At 38.3% G+C, this 23,055-nt stretch overlaps 1 protein-coding gene across 17 annotated transcripts in view; it reads left to right on the forward strand.

Moving 5' to 3' along the window:
* The window catches only part of epb41a (erythrocyte membrane protein band 4.1a), a 213,375-nt gene that overhangs the window by 91,951 nt on the left and 98,369 nt on the right, over positions 1-23,055 (forward strand). For 16 of the 17 annotated variants that reach the window (XM_043717312.1, XM_043717315.1, XM_043717314.1 and 13 more), the window contains 3 exons: positions 14,694-15,171; positions 18,349-18,564; positions 20,112-20,216. In XM_043717312.1, the coding sequence (XP_043573247.1) occupies positions 14,694-15,171; positions 18,349-18,564; positions 20,112-20,216 (799 nt within the window). Of the gene's footprint in view, positions 1-14,693; positions 15,172-16,788; positions 16,920-18,348; positions 18,565-20,111; positions 20,217-23,055 lie in introns of those variants that run through there. The other variant, XM_043717326.1, reaches the window with a different exon arrangement.

The following is a 23,055-nucleotide window of genomic DNA, read 5'->3' on the forward strand; positions in this document are numbered from 1 at the left end:
TTAAATTATTGTGAATTCTTTACTTAAATTCTCAAACGGCCTTGATGAGTTTGCGTTCTTCTCCATCTTATTTGTTCAAGCCGCTGATGTACTAATGCAGTGGCATAATCTCACCATACCCTGACCTCAGGACTGCACCACAGGACAGTTGAGGTCAAACCACAGTAAAGAATCAAACTTCCATCACTTGTGATTGAACATTACATGTTTTCAAAATCTACAAACAGTTAACTTCTCAGAATGGGCATTCTGTTTTGGATCTTAGTTTTGCTGACTGTAACTCAAGGTGTAGGTATTGCTTTCTTTTGTTTTTTTTAATGTTATCAGCAATAAAAAATGGAGAAATAGTATGGTGAAGTAGTATAACCAATGTTAGAGTGAATGATACAGTTCCAGATGGTCTTGGCTTCGAGTTAAATAATATTTGTTGAGGCAAATTTCTTTAGATGGAATCTTCGTGCCCTGATACATTTATTAGGAATGTTCACCCATAATTAAAATTTCTAATGATATTAAGGCAAGCTTTTGTACATTTAAGAGTCTTTTAAATGTTGCAATGTAGTTTTCATGAATGCACAGAAATTAGTTTTTACTTGTAAATAATTGTGCTAAAAATTAGAATAGTCCACAGATCTTAATTTTGGTCTTGTGTGGTGTTGACTTTTATTCCAAACTTAGCTTCATGATTTTAAATAAACAATTAACTACCCTGAACTTTTAATAATTTCCTGTAATGTATTGATTAAACCCTGATTATTTCTAAAATTCTAGAGAGCAAGATGACTATAATACACATCTTTTAAGCAAGAAAATCTGCTGCTCTAGATTGATTCTGTTTTGTAAAATAATATACAGATATTTAATATTGATGCACGTTGAGTGAGTGAGGTAAGGTTTTTAAACTGAATTGAAATGAGTGAAAATTGTCGATAGTATGAATGCATTTGGGGCTCCTCTTCATTATAATGAAAACATGTGTGGTTATTCATAACACTAGCTTGTGAAGTAACAATCGAAGGCATAGATATACTCAATAGTAAAATAAATCAGATGGGTAATTTGTATCCACATGTTATTGTGCACAGAAAGTGATGTGTGGAGTCATGTTTAATTTATCTTGGATGTCATGAGGTCAATTAAAAACATTGCCTCGGAAGAGAAAACTCTAGGCTATCTGGTGATCAGTTCTAATTCTTTTATTAACTTTGGACAATGTTACTCTGAATAGACTAGTGGCTGCAGTTTTATCTCAAAGTAAACAATGTAGTTACTAAGCTGGCAAAAAAAACTTGGATTCTTTTCAGATCATTGTCTGCATATGGATACTGACAGTGTAAGCCTTTGCTGTGTGTTTATCAGTAGGCTGTTACAATTTGTAAAGAACTTGGCACCGTGCAGATGTAAATGTGTGCAGCAGTTTGTTTTAACAGCTGAAATCAAGCCTGGTTTTCGCCAGTTATGAGGGATTCTACTTTTAGTGGAATGACAGTGCTGCAATAGAATTTATATAGAGTGTTATTAAGTGGTTTACAATGTTTTGTGTACTCTAGAATATGAATAATAAAGCAGTTGTAAGTTTTTTTTTGACTATTTCCATTGAACTTAATATTTTGCATTAATAGAATATGTGCATTTTATATGAATAGGTTTGGTAAACATTTTGTTTGTGAATCTTAAATGTTACGTGAATATGTTCACCAGCTGTAATTTTTAACATATCTGCAGGAAAGCTATTCTTTTGTTTTGAAAACAGCGTAATGCATCAGTACATATGCTGAAAACCGATTTTAGAATAATGCGAATTTGCACTATCATTGGTAAACATTGGATTCAATACTCCCTTTTACTTTTCGCCGCATTAAATTATATGGTGCCTAATATTATTATCTTTCGTACAGTGCTAATCTTGTTAAAGTACTAATTGCTTTTGTTCTTATAATTGGCTCTTGAAAATTGCAGAATTGATAGTATTCTTGATGTATTGGCCTTGCAGTTTTTATTTGAAATCCAATTAGATTGTTGTGTTAGGGCAAATGCAATATTGGCTCAGGGAGCTAGAAAATGTAAACAGGCAGCACTTGACCGGAAACATGGAATGCTGTGTTATTGTGCTGAAAGGAAACTTTAATTGTTGAATTACAATACTAAAAATCCATGCTGAGATACTCCACCTTTAATGAATAATGGAGAAATAATCATTGAGTACTGTTATTAGATGTTGGATAGTGTTGTAGTACATTTTAATTAGTATGTGGGAAAAGGCCTTTCAACCTTTGATAAATTTTGGATATTCTAGATACAGTTTGCTATTTTGATTTTTTGAAAAGGTTATTTGCATTTACTGAACTGTTGCTGACTGATTTTGGGCAGATAGGGTTCTTTATCATGGAATATTCCACTGGAACTTGCAGTTACATTTTACTTTATCATCGTAAAACATATCTAAAAAAAACCACTATTTACAAATAGAGTCATACAGATGTACAGCACGGAAACAGACCCTTCGGTTCTACTAAATATACATGAAAAATTACTAAGCTGGATATACGTGTAGATTATGTTGCCATATAGAGTCATTAGAGATGTACAGCATGGAAACAGACCCTTCGGTCCAACCCTTCCATGCTGACCTGATTTCCCAAACCATTCTAGTCCCACCTGCCATCATCCGGCCCATATCCCTCCAAAAAGATGAGGAAAAGCTCATTTATGAACTTTCTAGCAACAGATTATCTTTAGAGTTTAGCTATTGACAATTCTCCATCATTCACCAACAAATATTGAGGCTAAACTTTGTATTTTATAATGGTTTGTGTCACCCGTGGTTTGGTTGTTAACATCACCTGAATAAGAAGGGCGCAAATTCAAGTTGCACTTTCACCCTAGTTTCACTCACTAATGAGGGAATGCTGCACTGTCAGGTGGTGCTTTGTAGATGAGTCCTTAAATTAGGCCTAACTTCCTATCAACTGGGCAGAAAAGATCTCATAGTACTATTGAAAGAAGAGGAAGAAGTTAATCCCCACTGTCTGGGCCAACAGTTATTCCCCAGTAATGTCTCTAAAACAGATTATCAGTTATTTTCACGTTTCTATTTAAAGAGCTTCCTGTGTGCTAATTGATGGCCCCATGTCTGACATTAAACTTCAGAAATATTTCATTGCTGTTAAAACACTTGTGGCACATCCCATTGTCTTCAAAGGTACCAAATAAATCAAAGTTTGCCTGTCTTTTTCAGTAGTTATTTTTATGTCAGTGGACATTAATACTTGTTGCAAGGCATTGAAATAGAACTGTGAAGTGAATGTAATTTGTTCCAAATATGCCATAATTTAACTGTATTGAGTTGCCAGTTTATTAGAGGTTGCATTTTGACTATAGGAGTATCTACTATAGATCCATGAGTTGTAGTTCTATTTCTGGCATTGGTGAAGCATAGCAGGTCAGGCAGCATCCGAGGAGCAGAAGAGTCAATGTTTCGGGCATGAGCCCTCCATCGGGAATTCTTTTGGTGGCTAGTTGGTGTTCATATATCTTAGAGTCATAGAGATGTACAGCACAGAAACAAACCCTTCGGTCCAACTTGTCCATGCTGACCAGATATCCCAACCATATCTAGTCCCACCTGCCAGTACCCGGCCCATATCCCTCCAAACCCTTCCTATTCATATACCCATTCAAATGCCTCTTAAATGTTGCAATTGTACCAGCCTCCACCACATCCTCTGGCAGCTCATTCCATACATGTACCACCCTCTACATGAAAAGGTTGCCCCATAGGTCTCTTTTATATCTTACCCCTCTAACCCTAAACCTATGCCCTCTAGTTCTGGACTTGCCCACCCCAGGAAAAGACTTTGTCTATTTATTTTATCCATGTCCGTCATGGTTTTGTAAACCTCTATAAGGTCATCCCTCAGCCTCCGACGCTCCAGGGAAAACAGCCCTAGCCTGTTCAACCTCTCCTAGTAGCTCAAATTCTCCAACCCTGGCAACATCCTTGTAAATCTTTTCTGAACCCTTTCAAGTTTCACAACATCTTTCCAATAGGAAGAAAACCAGAATTGCAAGCAATATTCCAACAGTGGCCTAACCAATGTCCTGTACAGCCGCAACTCCTGTACTCAATACTCTGACCAATAAAGGAAAGCATACCAAACTCGATCTATCCTGTCTATACCTGGCATAGGCTTCCTTCTTTTTCTTAACCAAACCCTCAATTTCTTTAGTCATCCTATACCTACCAGCCTTTCCTTTCACCCTAACAGGAATATACTTTCTCTGGATTTTCATTCTCATTTCTGAAGGCTTCCTATTTTCCAGCCGACCCTTTACCTGCGAATATCTGCCCACAAGCAGCTTTCGAAAGTTCTTGCCTAATACTATCAAAATTGGCCTTCCTCCAGTTTAGGACTTCAACTTTTAGATGTGGTCTATCCTTTTCCATCACTATTTTAAAACAAATAGAATTATGGTTGCTGGCCCCAAAGTGCTCCCCCAGTGACACCTCAGTCACCTGCCCTGCCTTATTTCCCAAGAGTAGGTCAAGTTTTGCACCTTCTCTAGTAGGTACATCCACATACTGAATCAGAAAATTGTATTGTACACACTTAACAAATTCCTCTTCATCTAATCCCATAACACTATGGCAGTCCCAGTCCATGTTTGGAAAATTAAAATCCCCTACTATAACCACCCTATTATTCTTACAAATAACTGAGATCTCCTTACAAGTTTGTTTCTCAATTTCCTTCTGACCATTAGGGGGTCTATAATACAATCCCAATAAGTGATCATCCCTCTCTCATTTCTCAGTTCCACCAAATAACTTCCCTGGATGTATTTCCAGGTGTATCCTCCTTCAGTACCGTTGTAAAGCTCTCCCTTATCTAAAGTGCCACTCCCACTTCTCTCTTCCTCCCTTTCTATCCTTCCTGTAGCATTTGTGTCCTGGAACATTAAGCTGCCCGTCCGGTCTATCCCTGAGCCACGTTTCTGTAATTGCTATGATATCCTCGTCCCATGTTCCTAACCATGCCCTGAATTCATCTGCCTTCCCAGGTAGGCCACTTGCATTGAAATAAATGCAGTTTAATTTATCAGTCCTACCTTTTTCGCTGCTTTGTCCCTGCCTGCCCTGACTTGTTTGTTTGTTTGTTTGTTTGTTTGGTTGACTTGCCTTTGTTCTCAACTGTACCAGTCTCCGATTGAAATCTTTCCTCAGTATCTCTCTGGGTCTCACGCCCCACCACCAGCACCCCCACCCCACCTCACTAGTTTAAATCTCCCTTCCAGTACATTAGTCCCCTTCCAATCCGTCCTTCTTGTACAGGTCACTTCTACCCCAAAACCGCTTCCAATGATTCAAAAATGTGAATGCTTCTCCTATACACCAGCTCCTCAGCCATGCGTTCATCTGCTGTATCCTTCTATTCCTGTTCTCACTAGCTCGTAGCACCGGGTGTAATCCAGATATTACTACTTTCGAGGGCCTCCTTTTTAAAATTCCAGCCTAACACTCTGTAATCGCACTTCAGAATCTCAACCTTTTCCCTTCCTATGTCATTGGTTCAAATGTGTACAATGACCACCTGCTAGCTCCTCCCTCCCTTGAAAACATTCTGCACCCTCTCTGAGACATCCTTGATCCTGGCACAAGGGAAGCAACCCACCATTCTGATTTTTCGCAGAAATGTCTGTATGTACCTCTGACTAGAGAGTCCCCTAACACAATTGATCACTTGGAACCCGGCGTACCTCTCATTACATTAGACCCAGTCTCAATACCAGAAACTTGGCTGTTCGTGCTACTTTCCTCTGAGAATCCATCACCCCATACATTTTCCAAAACAGCATACCTGTTTGAAATGGGGATAGCCACAGAAGACTCCTGCACTACCTGCCTACCTTTCTTACCTTTCCTGGAGTTGACCCATCTATGTGACTGTATCTGAGACTTTTCCCCACCCTCCCACCCCCCTTCCTATAACTGCCATCTATCACATCCCCTTGCTCTTGTAAATTCTTATTGCCTCTAACTGCCTCTTCAACCGATCCATTCAATGTGATAGGACGGCAACAGCATTTAATCCTCATAAACTCCCACATCCGACAAGAAGAGCATATCACTCTACTAAAGGCCATTTTTGCTTGTTTCAATCTACAAACCCAGTAAATAGCACTGTCTTATTCCTCTACAAAACACTGCTCCAGGTTAAATTAATACTTATGGCTTATATTTTGATAAGGTTCCCCATGGTAGGCTTATGCGGAAAGTCAGGAGGCATGGGATAGAGAGAAATTTGGCCAATTGGATAGAAAACTGGCTAACCGGTCGAAGTCAGAGAGTAGTGGTAGATGGTAAATATTCAGCCTGGAGCCCAGTTACAAGTGGAGTTCCGCAGGGATCAGTTCTGGGTCCTCTGCTGTTCGTAATTTTTATTAATGACTTGGGTGGGGGAGTCAAAGGGTGGGTCAGTAAATTTGCAGATGATACGAAGATTGGTGGAGTTGTGGACAGTGAGGAGGGCTGTTGTCGGCTGTAAAGGGACTTAGATATGATGCAGAGCTGAGTTGAGGAGTGGCAGATGGAGTTCAACCCTGCCAAGTGTGAGGTTGACCATTTTGGAAAGACAAATAAGAATGCGGAATACAGGGTTAACGGTAGGATTCTTAGTGAGGTGGAGGAACAGAGGAATCTGGGGGTCTATGTTCATTGATCTTTGAAAGTTGCCACTCAGGTGGATAGAGCTTGTAAGAAGGCCTATGGTGTATTAGCGTTCATTAGCAGAGGGATTGAATTCAAGAGGCGTGAAGTGATGTTGCAGCTGTACAGGACCTTGGTAAGGCCACATTTGGAGTACTGTGTGCAGTTCCGGTCGCCTCACTTTAGGAAAGATGTGGAAGCTTTGGAGAGGGTGCAGAGAAGATTTACCAGGATGTTGCCTGGAATGGAGAATAGGTCGTAGGAGGATAGGTTGAGAGTGCTAGGCCTTTTCTCAATGGAACGGCGAAGGATGAGGAGTGACTTGATAGAGGTTTATAAGATGACCAGATTTGGTGATCTTTAAGCGGCAATTGGATAGGTACATGGATGGGTGCTTAAGCTAGGACAAATGTTCGGCACAACATCGTGGGCCGAAGGGCCTGTTCTGTGCTGTATTGTTCTATGTTCTATATTTTAAGTTTAATCAAGAGACATGGCTCAATAAAACATATAATGAAGAAAGAGTGCACTCTACTCACTACTGCAGATTTATTTTAAGGCCATGCTTAAAACATCCACTTATCTGTTTCTGTGCTGTGATCCCTCACAACAGGTTCCTCCAAGATCAGTTGTGAATTTCACTTTTTTTTTTAATTTTCCCAGACGCATGCCGATGTACAGCGATGTATGAGTTCAACAGCAAAGTCAGTAACTGCTAACTCTGTCAGTTAGCAATGTGGGTTTCTTTCTCTGTCCTGCACTGACCTCACACAAACCCATAAAAGTAGGCATAACATGCCCAGAAACTCTAGCTGCAATAGCAGACATCTTAGAGATGACTACCCGACTACTCAACTCCTTGGCATCATGGTAGCCTAGAAATGTACCAACACATTGAAACAGCCACTGATGAACCTAAAGTTCCCTTTACCAACAACCAGCATAAGAGTCATAGAAGTGTACAGCACGGAAACAGACCCTTCGGTCAAGTCATTTACAAAATACTATGTAAAGACTGTAACAAGCACTACATCGAACAGATAGGCAGAAATCTAGCCACCAGGATACATGAACACCTACTAGCCACTGAAAGACATGACCCAGTATCATTAGTATCCTTACATATAGATGAAGAGGACACTACTTCAATTGGGACAACACATCCATCCTAGCACAGGCTAAACAGAGGCCCGCACTAGAGGCCTGGTGTTCAAACTGGAACTCCATCAATAAACACGTTGATTTGGACCCCATTTACCAACCCCTGAGGAAAAAGAACCAGAAATAATATCTCCCTCTTTAAGAACCAAGACACACACATAGAAAGCGGGTCAGAACAGCATCTGATGATGTTACCTCGCATGGTGACGAAACACCTGAAAACAAACCTGCAACCGCAGTGAACAAACTTACAACTTGAACCTCAGCCAAAGCTACAAATTTTCTCAAAAGTCGCAAACACTTCTGTGAAGCCTCTTTAATCCTTCTAACCACTCACATTTAAACCAATTATTCTCAAGCAATTGGATTTTAAGCAATTGAATCTTTAACAGAATATTGACTTTGTTCTGAACTTTTAGCAACTGATACTACTTTCGGCACCATTTCAACCTATTATTCGACTTGTTTTTCTGTACAGCTGTCCTAGAAGACAACCACTAGCCATCAGGTAACTGATGCCATGAGTATGAATCTTTTGCTTTTGAACAATCCTTGAATGCATTGTCACTCTCTTCTTATCAAAGCGTGGGCTTACCTTGCAGTTCATGGAGATGGTACATTGAGTGACAGATCAGCACTCTTCCTCTGTTTAGCTTTCCTAATATTTGCACACATCCATTTGAAAATCTTTTTTGCATAATTTTTTGATCAGCTTTCCTCGATACACATCAAGAGCTGTTGTAATGCTGTACAGAGGAACCTTGATTATCCAAATGAGATGGGTGGGCACAATTTCGTTTGGATAATTAATTATTCGGTTAATCAATTCAATGCCTTTCCTCTAGGGCTCGGAGTTTCCTATTTAGTCTGCTCCCCATTCTGGAGAGGAGGCAGCAGCACAGCGCATGTGAGCACCCACCCGTCTGCCCCCACACTCCCCTCCTGCATGCTCCCGTGCCCTGTCCGGGGCAGCTTGACTGAACACAACAACAAGACTGCTGCTGCTGCTGCTACTGCTTTTTGGGCGGTGAATCTCCAAATAGCATGCATGCACGCACATGCGCACACAACTTTTTACTGCAACGTTTTGACACGTTCCACCTCTGCCCTGTACAGGACAATGTTGGAGAGATAATCTGTGCAGAACTCCAGGGAACATGTGGGAAGAGGGAGAGGGGGTGGGAGGTCAGTCATTTAGAGATAGTACCTGGCTCCCATCAGTCCAGGATTATTCTCAGCAGCACTTTTAATCACTGTAAACAAAAGACGCAATTGGTGTTGGACACACGTCTTTGATGGAATGATTCTGTCGGGACCTCGAAATCTCCTTCAGATAATCCAATTTTCGGATAATTGGTATTCGGATAATCGAGGTTCCTCTGTAGTTACTTTTAATCTTTTCAGAGATGTTACTATACATCGATAGAGCAGGTGGGATTGAAACTTGAGCATCCTGGTCCCAAGATAGGGTGCCACCACTGTGCCAAGAGCCCTACTAAAATACTGTACACTTAATTGATATTGAGATCTTGTCATTAAAAGAAGAGGAAGAAGACTAAAATGCCTTTCACCTCTCTTCCATCATGGTTGAAAAGTAGTGAGTCTAGGTTGAAATTGGTAATCACCAGGATTTCCAGCTTTTGTTTGAATCAGCAAGCAAGTTGATTCTTCGTGTATACAGGTGTACCCCGCTCTCTGAAAATAGAGCGTTCCTATGAAATTGTTCGTAAGCCGAAATGGCGTAAAGTGAAGAAGCAATTACCATTCGTTTTTATGGGAAAAAGTTTTGAGCCTTCCCAAAAAATGTTTTGATCTCACCTCAAAAACCAATCAAACCACTCATGACTACCTTTAAATTCCACTTTTGCAACAGTTTCTCCACCATCATCCAGTGCTTTTTGTTTCAGCTTATTAAAAAGTCTGACTGATTTCTCTTTAAGTATAAGATAACAGAACATCACACTTTGTACACCTCTCAATCCACTCGAGCAATAGACTTTCCATTTTATCAATTACTGGATGCTGACTAAAAGAGACGACTTGCTACTAGCAGAACCAATAGTAACTTCGGCAGCTTTCAAGATTCTTTCTCTCTGCATGTAAATAGTATGAATGGTGGATGCAGGTAAGTTTTATGCACACACAATGTCTTTATTTTGTTGACCATGATGGAAATGCTGAGTTACACCTAGTTTTACACGAAGCTTAACAGGCTTATGAGCCCTTTTAGGCTTTTCTGATACATTAGGGTACACCTTGTTAATGGATGCACAAAATAAATCGAGATAAAGCACAGATGCTCACAGACACAGTTCAGAGCTATGGCGGCTTGATGCTGAGTCTAGGTTCCGGATAAGGCGCTTGTCAGTGCCACTCTTACTGTGCGCACTTTTTCGTAAGAATGAAAATCCTCTTTCGGCTGATGAGAACAGGTACTATACTATAGTACATCTTTCGTAAAACTGAATTGGCGCTAAACAAACGTTCAAAAAGCGGGGGATACCTGTACCTCAATTGGATCCAATTCCGAGTCATGCAATTCCATAATAATGAGTTTCAGACCCACACCACTATGCCTCACTGTTGAGCTGAGTGTATAAGATGGAAATTAAAGCATACTGGTTTCTCAAGGAGCATTTGTCAAGGGCATATCATCCAAGAAAGTATGTGCATAAGCATATTTCCCCCTTCTGCTACCAGTCCCAGTTTACGAGTTACCTCCCACTAAGAGCTTATTTTTCCCAGGCAGTACATTTCCATGAAAAACTTAGGGAACTAAAGCTAAATCGGGATCAGAGTTTCCAGTTATAACCATTTTTTTTTGGGGGGGGGGGTGGCGGAAAGAGTGGCGTAATCTTCTGTTTGTTTTTCTTTAACATAATAAGATACCTGTGATATTAGCATAAGTCAGTTTTCTAGTTCAAACATTTTAATGTATGTTACCTTGACCATTACTGTCAGATCATATTGCTACATGGCGGATATCCTGCTTTGCATGTGAATTTGGCCATGGTCTATTACTTACTCTGAAAAGTTGTTCTTCAAATGACTTCCTCCTTCGGGCACATCCTGTGATTTTACTTTGTTTCGTAATTCAGTTCAACTATCTTGTTTACAAGTATTCTGCAGTGTTTGCAGCTTACTTCTAGGTGGATCCGGAAATAAAGTTTATACTTTTTTTTTTATTTTTATTTTTTGATGTGTATTAAAATAACCTTGACACATACTGGTTAACGCCTGCATTACTCAGTTCTTCCCTCTGGGCCAATCCAAACAAATCAAACTTGGCAATTTGTTTATCCCATCTGTGCTTAATATTTCCTTTTAAGTACACAAAATTGCAGGAACACCAATATAGTATACATTGAAATGCCAGATTAATCAGCCATTTGTACTAAATAACTTGTAGTTACGGGTATAAGTTTTGATTATTATGGTACTGTGACCACCAGCCGTACTGATAGTTGAGTACCAGTAACAATGTCTTGTATAATGTAATTAGACATGACTACAAATTTTTGTTATAGAAAAGTTAGGAGGGAATTGAATGAGGTTCCTTTTTTATACGCAGGTTTGTGCCTCACTTTTGCCATTGCATAAAAATAGAAAACATTTAGAATTGTAATCATCCAGTATGTGATTAATGTTGTTGATAATTATCTGATGAACAGCACTACATTTGTCATATTTAGTCCATGTAACAATCCTGGTTACTTTTTATTAAAAGGGCAATCTTAGTGAGCTGCCTTAGACTCCCAAACAATAAAATCATATACAGGTAAATATTTTCTGAATTTTGGGTTATTATCATATGCTGTGGTTCTAATATGTTAAAAAATAAATAAAAATAAAGCTACCTCCACCACAAAAAAACCAAATTTGTTCAAATAGTACACACATTAACCTCTAAGTTTACATTAAGAAGTGATACTTACTCCAAAGCATGCAACGTGTGATTAAATTATTGATGATGGTGGTGCAGTTGATGTGTTTTATGTGGACTTCATCAAGGCCTTTGACAAGGTTCCACATGGAACACTGGTCTTAAAAGTAATGGAATCCAAGGCAAATTGGAAAGCTGGATCTAAAATTGGCTTGCATAACACAAAGATGGAAATGTGTTGCTGGAAAAGCGCAGCAGGTCAGGCAGCATCTAGGGAACAGGAGAATTGACGTTTCGGGCATTAGCCCTTCTTCAGGAATGCCCGAAACGTCGATTCTCCTGTTCCCTAGATGCTGCCTGACCTGCGCTTTTCCAGCAACACATTTCTATCTCTGATCTCCAGCATCTGCAGACCTCACTTTCTCCTTGCATAACACAAAGCAAAGCGTGATGGTGGAGGGTTGTTTTTATGATTTATAAGCCTCTGACCGGCGGTGTACCACAGGGGTTAGTGCTGGGACCCTTGCTACTTTGTTCTGCACATTAACAACTTGGATATAAATGTGGGAGGTATAATTGGTGAGCTTACAGACATGAAATTGGTGGTTGTGTTGATAATGAGGAGGATGGTCTCAGGCTACAATCTGATGTTGATCAGCTGGTAAATTGGGCAGAGCAATGGAAGTTTACACGGAAATTTACTCTTGACAAATGTGAGGCGATGCATTTTGGGAGGTTTGGTAAGGCAAGGATTTGCACAATGAATGGTTAGTCTCTAGGGCGTATTAAGGAGTAGTACATCGATCAGTAGTTTTGTTTGTTGAACCTAATATTGATAAAATATATAGTTGGCCATGTTGATAACTGGGTGAAATGTTTAAATTTATATTGTGACCAGTGAAGGGACTCTTGTGACACATCGATAGTATGCTGGAAATGTGTTGCTGGAAAAGCGCAGCAGGTCAGGCAGCGTCCAAGCAACAGGAGAATCGACGTTTCGGGCATAAGCCCTTCTTCAGGGCTTATGCCCGAAACGTCGATTCTCCTGTTGCTTGGATGCTGCCTGACCTGCTGCGCTTTTCCAGCAACACATTTCCAGCTCTGATCTCCAGCATCTGCAGACCTCACTTTCTACACATCGATAGTATCCCTGTCTCTGAGCCAGAAAGCCTAGGTTCACGTCCCACCTGCTCCAGGATTCAGAACAAACCGAGCAGGTTGACGTTGTTTAAAAAAATTGTGACCAGTAGAATGGTTGGTTCAAAGAGACATTACACTCCTGCAATTTTCTTAAGATCTATTTAAGACGATTTGAGATACTCCCAAAATATTCCTCTTAAAAGACGAATGAAACAGGTTGCCCATCATTAGTCATCCACATTCTCCTTTACTGTGATGTTTTCTGATGCTTCTTGAGGTAGCCTTGAAGTCTCTACTGGATATTAAAAGTATTGTAGCACATCTTTCTACAGTATTGTGCTGTTGACAGATTCGGTTTTAGTGTAGATCATTTGATGATCCAAAGTTTGCTTGAAATTTAACAGTGCATGCTGTCATTATTGCACAAAAAAATGGGCAAGTTGAGGAACTTTTAAGAGTGATAGCATGAGTTGTTAATCTTCAGAACAACTTACACTGCTCCACCATTGCCTCTCTCACAAAAACGGGCACTTAGCTGTTATTTTAAGAAATTGTGTATTCATAAATTAATTATGACTAAGTTCATAGCAGAACGTTATAATTGTTAAGAGCATAAATGCCTTTTTTTTAAGACTTGATTATTGTTAGTGTCAATAAACCTTTCATAAACTAGAAGAGAACAACTTAAACATGTAATAAATTCCTTTTTTAATCTTCCATCTCTCTTGAGCACTCTCTCCCATCATTATTTCTTATCATTTCTTTCTGTAAGATATTGACTACAATTTGCTTTCTTCTGTGTCTCCAGTTTATTTCTCAATCCTTAAATTGCATTGGATAAGGAGATAGACTGCTTGTCCAGTTGCTGTGACAATGTTGTTACCAACATGCACTTGACAAAGTATGGCACAAGAATTTTTTAAGCCAAAAGTTGATGGAAAAATCATGCAGTGATATGCCTCATAAAGATGTCCCACTCCCCACAATCTGGTCCATTTTGCTAAATAATGAAATGTGGTGGTTCCCCAAATGGTGTACCATGGTTTTTGCAAGGTTCGTAGTTGAAACGAGGATCTGTGGGGGGAATTGCTTCATTGGTATTTTAGCAGCTAATCTGCTTTTTAGAAGTATGCATATTGGAGTCCAATATACAAGTTAGTGCCAGATACACAATTGTTTTTGACAGCATAGGGAGTTCATTCAAGGGAGTTCCCTTCTGTTGTGCAGTGTAGGTAATGACTGACCATATGATATGGTCTCCTTGGGAGATGAAGTGAATTTGTTTGGTACTGGTTTCCATAGAGTTTGGGTGTAACTACATAACTTTTAAGATACATATTTTGAAAACCAACTTTTATCTTCATAATATTATCCAGCTCTATTACAGCATGAAGAAAATATAGTGAAACTTATTGTTTCTCTCAATTTGTCCATGGATTAACACATACAATTTGTACTTGTTCCTCCCCACTTAATTTGCCAGATATCCCCTGGAAAGCATTAAAAACATTTAGATTATTTCTAAAGCCTCATGGTATGTTTGCTTTATTAGAAAATATAATTCCACTATACATTCCTTCCAGGAATGGTTTTGTTCCTTTGATTTGTATACTTTGCTTTGTGACTTCATTAACTTAAATACTGAGTAACATTTAATTTCTTCTGACAGTTCAGAAATTCATTTTAGCATGTTTATCTCAGGAATCATTAAATTGAGTCAGAGAATCATAATATACTGTACTTTAGCTGTAACTGTCCAAAACATTTGTATCTTATACTTTTTAACTTTGTTTTTAAATGCAGCTTCATCATGGCCACAGAAGTTAGCTCAAACACTGCAGCAGGAAATCCCCAACAGCAGCAGTCAAGTTCTGAGCAACAAGAGCCTCCCAACTTTGACAAAGCAGAGAAACAGCCAAAGGAGAATCAGCAGCTCACAGAAGTAGTGGACAAGCAAACAGCAGCAGTACCAGTCAACGGTGGTCCAGCCCACAAAGAGGAAGCAGAGAAGGCGCAGTCCTCAAGCAGCAAAGGATTGTCTCGCTTCTTACCTGGCTGGCTGAAGAGACCCAAATCTCAGATTTCAGAAGAAGAGTGTGGAAAGGAAACTGGATTAGCTTCTGTGGAGGACAATGCTATACAACTACAACAACAACTGAATTCTGTAGAGCAAAAAGAAGAAAGAGGACAAGGGGCCCCTATTGCTGATCAGGAGTTGGATGATAATATTGAAGAAGAAGCAACTTTAGATTTACATTCCCTGAGTAGTGTTGAAACACAGGTAACAGGTGTTTCTGTCATTTAATCCATTCTTAGGTGGATAACCATTACGTGGTGGGAAACTTTTATTTATTGCTTTAAATTTGTTGATTTACAATTAGCATCTATTACTTAGATACTTAGATTAGATTACTTATAGTGTGGAAACAGGCCCTTCGGCCCAACAAGTCCATACCGACCCGCCGAAGTGCAAACCACCCAGACCCATTCCCCTACATTTACCCCTTCACCTAACACTACAGGCAATTTAGCTTGGCCAGTTCACCTAACCTGCACATGTTTGGACTATGGGAGGAAACCGGAGCACCCGGAGGAAACCCACGCAGACACAGGGAGAATGTGCAAACTCCACACAGTCAGTCGCCTGAGGTGGGAATTGAACCCGGGAATCTGGCGCTGTGAGGCAGCAGTGCTAACTACTTTGCTACCGTGCCGCCCATAAAAGTGGTTCTATGTCCCAAGGGAAGCCCTACAATAGCAATATACAGAGCTTGGATGAAACATACATTATTGTGAAAGGTGTTCTTAGATACAAAGATTCCTCTCCTCCCGTTTGATTTATAGGTTTTTGACTGAAGCACTGATTTTGAAATAAACACCAATGCTCCCAAAGTTATCCAAATTCATAATTGTTATCAAAATTACTAAGAACTTAAAATGTAATTGTAAATAACAAAATAAATCTGCTAAATTATTATTCCTTACAGCCATTCTCCCTATTTACAATTTAACTGTTTTGCTTTTTCTTCCTAACTTATTGATCTACTATGCAAGAATACAATAAGAACTCTTACCAACCAATTTGAAAATGTCTGAGAGTTTCACAAAATTGGTTTTCAAGTCTTATTTTGATTCCCTAGTTGTCAGAAAATTGTGCGCATATGCAATGCATTCAGTCATAGTGTTGAATCCTAACAATTGTCAATTAAATAAATACATTCATGTAGTGAGAAGGATTAATGAAAAGGTCACAATCCATTTGTTTATGCTTTGAATTAGTGGTTTTCTTTCTCATTTTAAGAACAAAAACAGCAACTTTTGGGTAGAATACATTTTTCTGACCAACCATTTCCCAGAATATGTTTGTTGTTTTTGCATCAAAAACATTGTTGTTGGTGAGTTAGAGTTTCTCTGTATATGATGTTTGGAAAACAGTTACCTTTTAAGAAATGCCCATGATTAGACTTCCATTTAACTTGATTAAAGCTCTAGTGTCTGTCCTATTTTGTACAGATCGATCTGCGATAACGTGTTTCATTAATGCAAATTCACTATAACATGATTGAAGAATTGGGGACACTGTTTTTAAAAGGCGATCTTTTAAAGTGTGTATTGGTTATTATGCAATACTGGCCCCATTAGTTTAAATGGTGCTGCTTTTATGTGATTTTCTTGTAACATGGGGTTGCATGAGAATGGAAGTACTGCATTATACCAGCACTGACTGCAGTTTATTTTTCTTGTCTACGTTATCACTGCAGAAATTTGGAAACAACTATTTTTAGTAGTGTTGCCGCATTGGTGGACAAATCTTAAATCAGAATACAATTGGTTTTTTATTGCTGTTTGAAATGTTTTTACATGAATGGAAACATAATATTCTGAACTTTATTCACAGCCAGCAAGGCTCCACCGTATGAGACCATCTATGTGAAGAGTCTTGATGTTTGCAATCTAATTTTCAACAATCTTTCACCAGAGGCTTGCACTTTATTAAGTGTTTAATCCATTTGATTAAAAGATGTTAATGTAATTAAATTATAGTACTACTGAAATTTAAATTAAAAGTTAGCAAAGACCAATTTGCATTCAGGTGATCCCAGATCTTTCTATCAGATGACCTAATATAAATTTGTAATATTAATAATTACTTTCCATTGAACAGCTGAGGAATTGGCAAGTGGATTTTTGACAGACTAATTGAATTGAAAAATATTCAGACTTATAAATTGTTGATATGCAAATGTTTGATTTTTAAAAATTCAGTCACAATTTGTAGGCAATGCTTTGTTGCCTATTCCTAATTTCCCTTGAAGAGATGGTAATGAAACTGCTTTAGTGTGGGGTCACCCATAGTGATATTAGGAAAGGGGTCAGCTATAGTGGAAGGAATGATTCAAAGTTAGAATGTGTATGGCTTGGAGAAACATTTTCAGGTAGTGGTGTTCTCAGACTTGTTCAAACTTTAAATTGCGAAACACAAATATTTGGTCATTTAAATTAACACGTCTTTTTTTATTTGCTACATTTTATTTTGGCTGTAGTTCAGTAAAGCATGAACACAAGGTGCAGTTTTGCAGGTTTCCTTAGTATGTTGGATGCATGGAATAAAAAACTTGCTACCTCCTGAGAAGAATGTTCTCTAGCAAATTTAGAATTGCCAGTTTGTTCACTGTCATTAATAACATGAACACGTTTTGTAGTTTTACAGTCAGTAAATCATTCATGTATTGCCAAACTTCTGCTACTCTGTAGCCAAAGATGGCCTAAAAGTGATGTCAAATTGATTTGTTCTTTTTCTGTCCACATCACAATTTGCAACCAGACAGATGGTGTAACAAAAATACACTTCTGGTTTGGAAATCTATTGAATAAAGGATTTAATTTTGTTTAACATTGTCTTTTAACAGTTATGTTGAAATAAAAAGATGGACATTTGGCTATGTGTGTGATGTCAGTCAGTTCTAAACTGTCTAAAATTTATTTACTTTCATCAGGATAAGAACAGATCATATTTTATATGTAGAATGCCACACATTAAAAATCAGATCATTAGATTATAATTTCAGTTTATTTTTTAAAAAAGACTGACACAGATCCATACTCCTCATTGTTCTGTATAAGTCACACAAAGCAATTTGATTCAGTGCAATGCAGTGAAGTCGAAACAGTCAGGGTAGGGTACATCCTTTCTGAATACTCTCATTGCTGTTACAAACTTAGTGATGCCATTTTTCTGCCAACATTTACTCCTGTAATTCTACATGCTATCAGCATTTTTCAAACAATCTTTGAAGTTAGTTGGCCCCTGTAGGATGAAATGCAAATTTTTTTCCTTAACTTAGTTGCCACTGAGCTTAGCATCATACTTGAATATACAAGTATAGTTTATATCAGCACAAGTTTTATGAAAATATATCTTTGCTGTTTAAATTATGTGCTTGATTTTGACTTGTAGCCAGCACAAGAGGAGAAAGAAGATCTTCTTCTCGAGAAGGATTCAGTGATTAAGGATGAAGTAAAACTAGAAACTCCTGAAGAGAAACAAGGTCAAAGTACGGAGCCACAAACCAGCGAAGCTTTGAAACCACTTCCAAAGATTACCAAAAAATCCAAAACCATGCGTTGCAAGGTGACTCTATTGGATGAAACTGAATTTCAGTGTGATGTTGAGGTAATAATTTTGCACTTTTTCCAGCATTGAATATTTTCTCTGTAACCTTTTAACTATTGATTAAAATTTTGGGAGTTAGCTTGGAGGAATTTCATTACAAACACACAAGTTTTAACCAAACTTCACATGCCCAATAATTAACAAGTCTCTATGAAAAATAACTAAGCAATAGTATTTTACTTCACAAATTTATATAACAATGTGAGACAAATGTTGTTTTGTGTTTTCCCGCCTCCTCTTTGGTCCTCATGCACCATATACCAACTGAGAGGATGGGAAGGGAACCTGCCTCCAGGTATTTGTCTTTTGCACCATTTAACCAGCTACTAGGTGTGCAAGGACGCTCTGGGGTAATCTTTCTAACTTTCATCTTCATACCTGCACAAAAGCTTCTGAATCTTTCGTTGTTGCTACTAATTGGTAATCTTAACAGTTAGTAACTGATATGGGTGAGGTTGCAAGTTCACCTCTGTATGATGCAGTGCTTTGGCAGTTCTGTTCTCGAACACCAGCCTGCTTTATCAGATGGTTCACCTAAATTATTTCTATTGAAAGGCACAAGATAACTACAATCTTGTGAAATGCCGCTATGGTTCCAAACAAATGTTTGGGAATGGACGAACTTAAAACCAGAGGAATTTCAAGCTTGGGTTCTAATCAGGAAGGGGTTACTGAATTTGTCATGACTGCATTTAGCTTTGTGATCCTTGGAAATAATGGGCTATGGTAGAATTAAGCAGTTTAGTAATTTGTTTGTAAAAATCCATTTTTCAGTATTACGTACTTGGTGATTTACACGAGATGCAGATGAGTGTCTTTAAGATAACCAGAATTAATTTATCTTGAATTGTATCCAGGATGGAATAGTGTGGTTTAAGTTATTATTGGATTGCCGTATTATATTGTTCATAACAATATTACACTTCTGAAACTAAATTACCTTTTTAGTTTCCTGTGGTTGCAAGACCCCAGAGCTGAACTGCCCACAAAGTGCAAAGTAAATGCTTGAAGTGATCCTGGCATGGCCTAACATTGGATCCTATCACACTGTTGTTAGTCAGGAGGTGCATTGATTCTGCCAGTTGATGGGAGCCAGTGTTTAAATGTACTAGCTTAATGCCGATGCAAATAAATGTTCAGGTCATCAAAATACATTTCATATTTATAGTGATGAGATACTTTCATTTGCAGATGTGTTTTTGTGAGAATGTGATCACTACTAGTGCTGTCGCTAGGCTTGTTCAGAAAACTTTTTTAACAAATTTTTAAAAATTGTTATAGTATCTCTAAAGGCTCCACCTATCTGGATTTTACTCCTTAACTCAAAATTCCATTAAGCATTTGATAGCACAAAGTCTGTAAAACGCTGAACAAAACAATCCTAGTGGCAACATTCATAATTATACTGTAGCAATGCATGTGCAGTACTTAGTGATGTGGCTCTTGTGAGTTTTAATATTGAGAATTAAAATAATTTAATAAGTCAATACATAAAATACAACAAACTGACAATTTTAGGGAATAATATTCACTATTTTGTATTACAGAGACATTCCAAGGGACATGAACTCTTTGCCAAAGTGTGCCAACATCTTAACCTTCTGGAGAAGGACTATTTTGGTCTGGCCGTTTGGGATTCCACAAATCAGAGAGTAAGCGCTTTTATTTTGTTTACAAACATGAGGGAAATTGGTCACACCATTTTTTTTCCTGTAAGGCAATCTTCTAATGTCTTGTGATATAACAACTGCATTTAAAATCTTATTGTTTCACTACCCTTACGCTTAAGCATTCAGAATTAAAATAATTGCTCATCTTCTTTAAGATTATCAACTTTGAGTTGTAGCGATGTAGAAAACGCCACGGAATACTGGGCTTGTGTGAAATATGTGTTGTGAGACTGCCTCATTCTTGGCTACATTGATGCTACAGCTGAGGCAAGAGGTATGTTGAAAATATGAAAAGGAACTATTTCTTGGAAGCAGCTATGTCTTGTGCTTCATGTGATTACAACAGAACAAGCTCAGCTAATTATCCTAATCCAGGAAAGAAAGAGTTGGAAATTAAAAATAAGGTCTGAAAACAATACAAATACGTTTTTTTAAAAGTTAAAAATCACACAACACCAGGCTATAGTCCAACAGATTTAATTGGAAGCGCTAGCTTTCGGAGTACCGCTCCTTCATTAGGTGGATGAAGGAGTGGCGCTCCAAAAGCTAGTGCTTTCAATTAAACCTGTTGGACTATAACCTGGTGTTGTGATTTTTAACTTTGTACACCCCAGTTCAACACCAGCATCTCCAAATCATTTTTTTAAAAGAAGTTGTAACCCTTGCCTTCTGGTTCAAGAAGTCATCTGTCCCCTCAGTAAGGTTCATTAAGATAGGCACGAGGACCTTGGAGGAGTTGTCAACAAACAAACATGCTTTGATGTATAGATTACAGCACAGAAGGAAGCCATTAGGTCTATTGTGCTTGCACTGACTCTTGAAAGGATTATTCAATTAACCCACTTGCCTACTGTTTCCTCATTGTTCAGCAAATCTTTTCTCCTCCCTCTTTTTTTGAAATCCCCTTCCTTATGCCTTTCAGGCAATGTATGCCAAATCAGAGCAACTCACTGCATAATAACAATAGTTGAACTCTCATGGTTTTGAGCACATATTCTAAATCTCCCATTAACTTTCTCTGCTTTAACTGTTCTACTGCCACACCTAGGCAGCATTCTAGTAAATCTTTTTTGTATCACCTCTAACCTCTGACTCCTTCCTATACTCTGGTGTCTAAATTAAGTACTCCAACTGTGTTGTAAACTGTAAATTATAAATGTTTAGAACAATAACCCTGCACATTCTGTGGACTTACTTTGTAATCTGTTCTTAGTTGTTTGCAGAAATATTTTTTACTAATTCCCTTTAGAGTGAACGTATTCCTGAAAAGCCAATAAAATTTAAAGTATATCTCAAGAACTTAATTAAAAGGAAGATAACAGACTTATAGCTTCAGAGCAGAACAAGTAAAAGACTAATAAAAGTTTTATAATCCTGTATTATGAAATAAACTTTTAATTTAATTCATTTATCACAAAGTAGTCATCAGAGTAAATCGTGCCACTTTGTATGCCTCACAGATGAGACTACATTTCAAATGTATGTGTTGTTTTGGCCACTATACCTTCAGCCAGATGTATAGTGAGAAATTAGCACAATTATAGACCCTGTTGCTGGTGGAAAGACCTGCAGAGTGAAATATGAGAAAACAATGTGATCCGGATCTTTAAATGTTAGTGAGCATATAGATATAAACAAATTGTTCCATTTGATATGGACACAAATATAGCCCAAGTTTGAAATTGACCAAGTTCATACGAAACAGTATTAGGATTACGAGGAAACAATCCAACTATTTATGCACACGTTAAAATAAAACCTAAATTAAAATCCAGCTCCTTGTTTGGAGGGGTTAAGTAATTTGATTTGGAAATAAAATCATCTGAAATGAAGATGGTTGTTGATTTGAGAGGATACAATACTCATCTGGGAATGATGGTTCCAGTGCTGATTGGACAGGCTTTGAGTGATGTTGACAGAGCCAGTGCAAAAAAAAGCTAAATGAATATTTTGGAGATTTATTTATTTTTAGAGGGTAAATCATTTATGCAGAACTCTCCTTGAGAATAAAAAAGTGGAGTATGCTTTATGAAGCAATAGATTATTCACCCTCAGTAGAACAAGGGGGCTTATTAGTCTAAGTTGTCCTCATTTCATGGTTCATTATGCTTGATATTTAGAATTTTTAGAGGAAAATGCTGCATTCGTTTACACTTTAAAGCACTGTTTGCTGAGGTTCCATGTTAATGAATTGAATATATATTCAATATGTATTTGTTTTGGCAGTTGGGAAACTGAATGGAAAAGTAGGCACCTTTTGCAGGTCTGACATTCAGTCAGTAGTTTGAGATTCATGAGGTGCTACTGGATTTGTCAGATGAGAAACAGATGGAGAATATACTTTAGACAGTGTTGAATAAAGGGCCATAAACAGACCAACTACCTGATGTCAAGTGTAATTATCATTTTCTTTTGTTTCTGCATCAATTTTCTCTCCTTGCAGGGCTACAGCTTCACACACTGCAGATCCTGTACTCATCAACAAATTATTCATTGCTAATTTTTACAGCAAGCTTTGGCGGACTATTTTTCTGGGGACCTATAACAGCTGAGCTGAAAATGTGTTGCTGGAAAAGCGCAGCAGGTCAGGCAGCATCCAAGGAACAGGAGAATCGACGTTTCGGGCATAAGCCCTTCTTCAGGAATGAGGAAAGTGTGTCCAGCAGGCTAAGATAAAAGGTAGGGAGGAGGGACTTGGGGGAGGGGCGTTGGAGATGCGATAGGTGGAAGGAGGTCAAGGTGAGGGTGATAGGCCGGAGTGGGGTGGGGGCAGAGAGGTCAGGAAGAAGATTGCAGGTTAGGAAGGCAGTGCTGAGTTCGA

Source organism: Chiloscyllium plagiosum, chromosome 27 (genome assembly GCF_004010195.1).
Source record: "Chiloscyllium plagiosum isolate BGI_BamShark_2017 chromosome 27, ASM401019v2, whole genome shotgun sequence".
Classification (NCBI taxonomy): Eukaryota; Metazoa; Chordata; class Chondrichthyes; order Orectolobiformes; family Hemiscylliidae; genus Chiloscyllium; species Chiloscyllium plagiosum.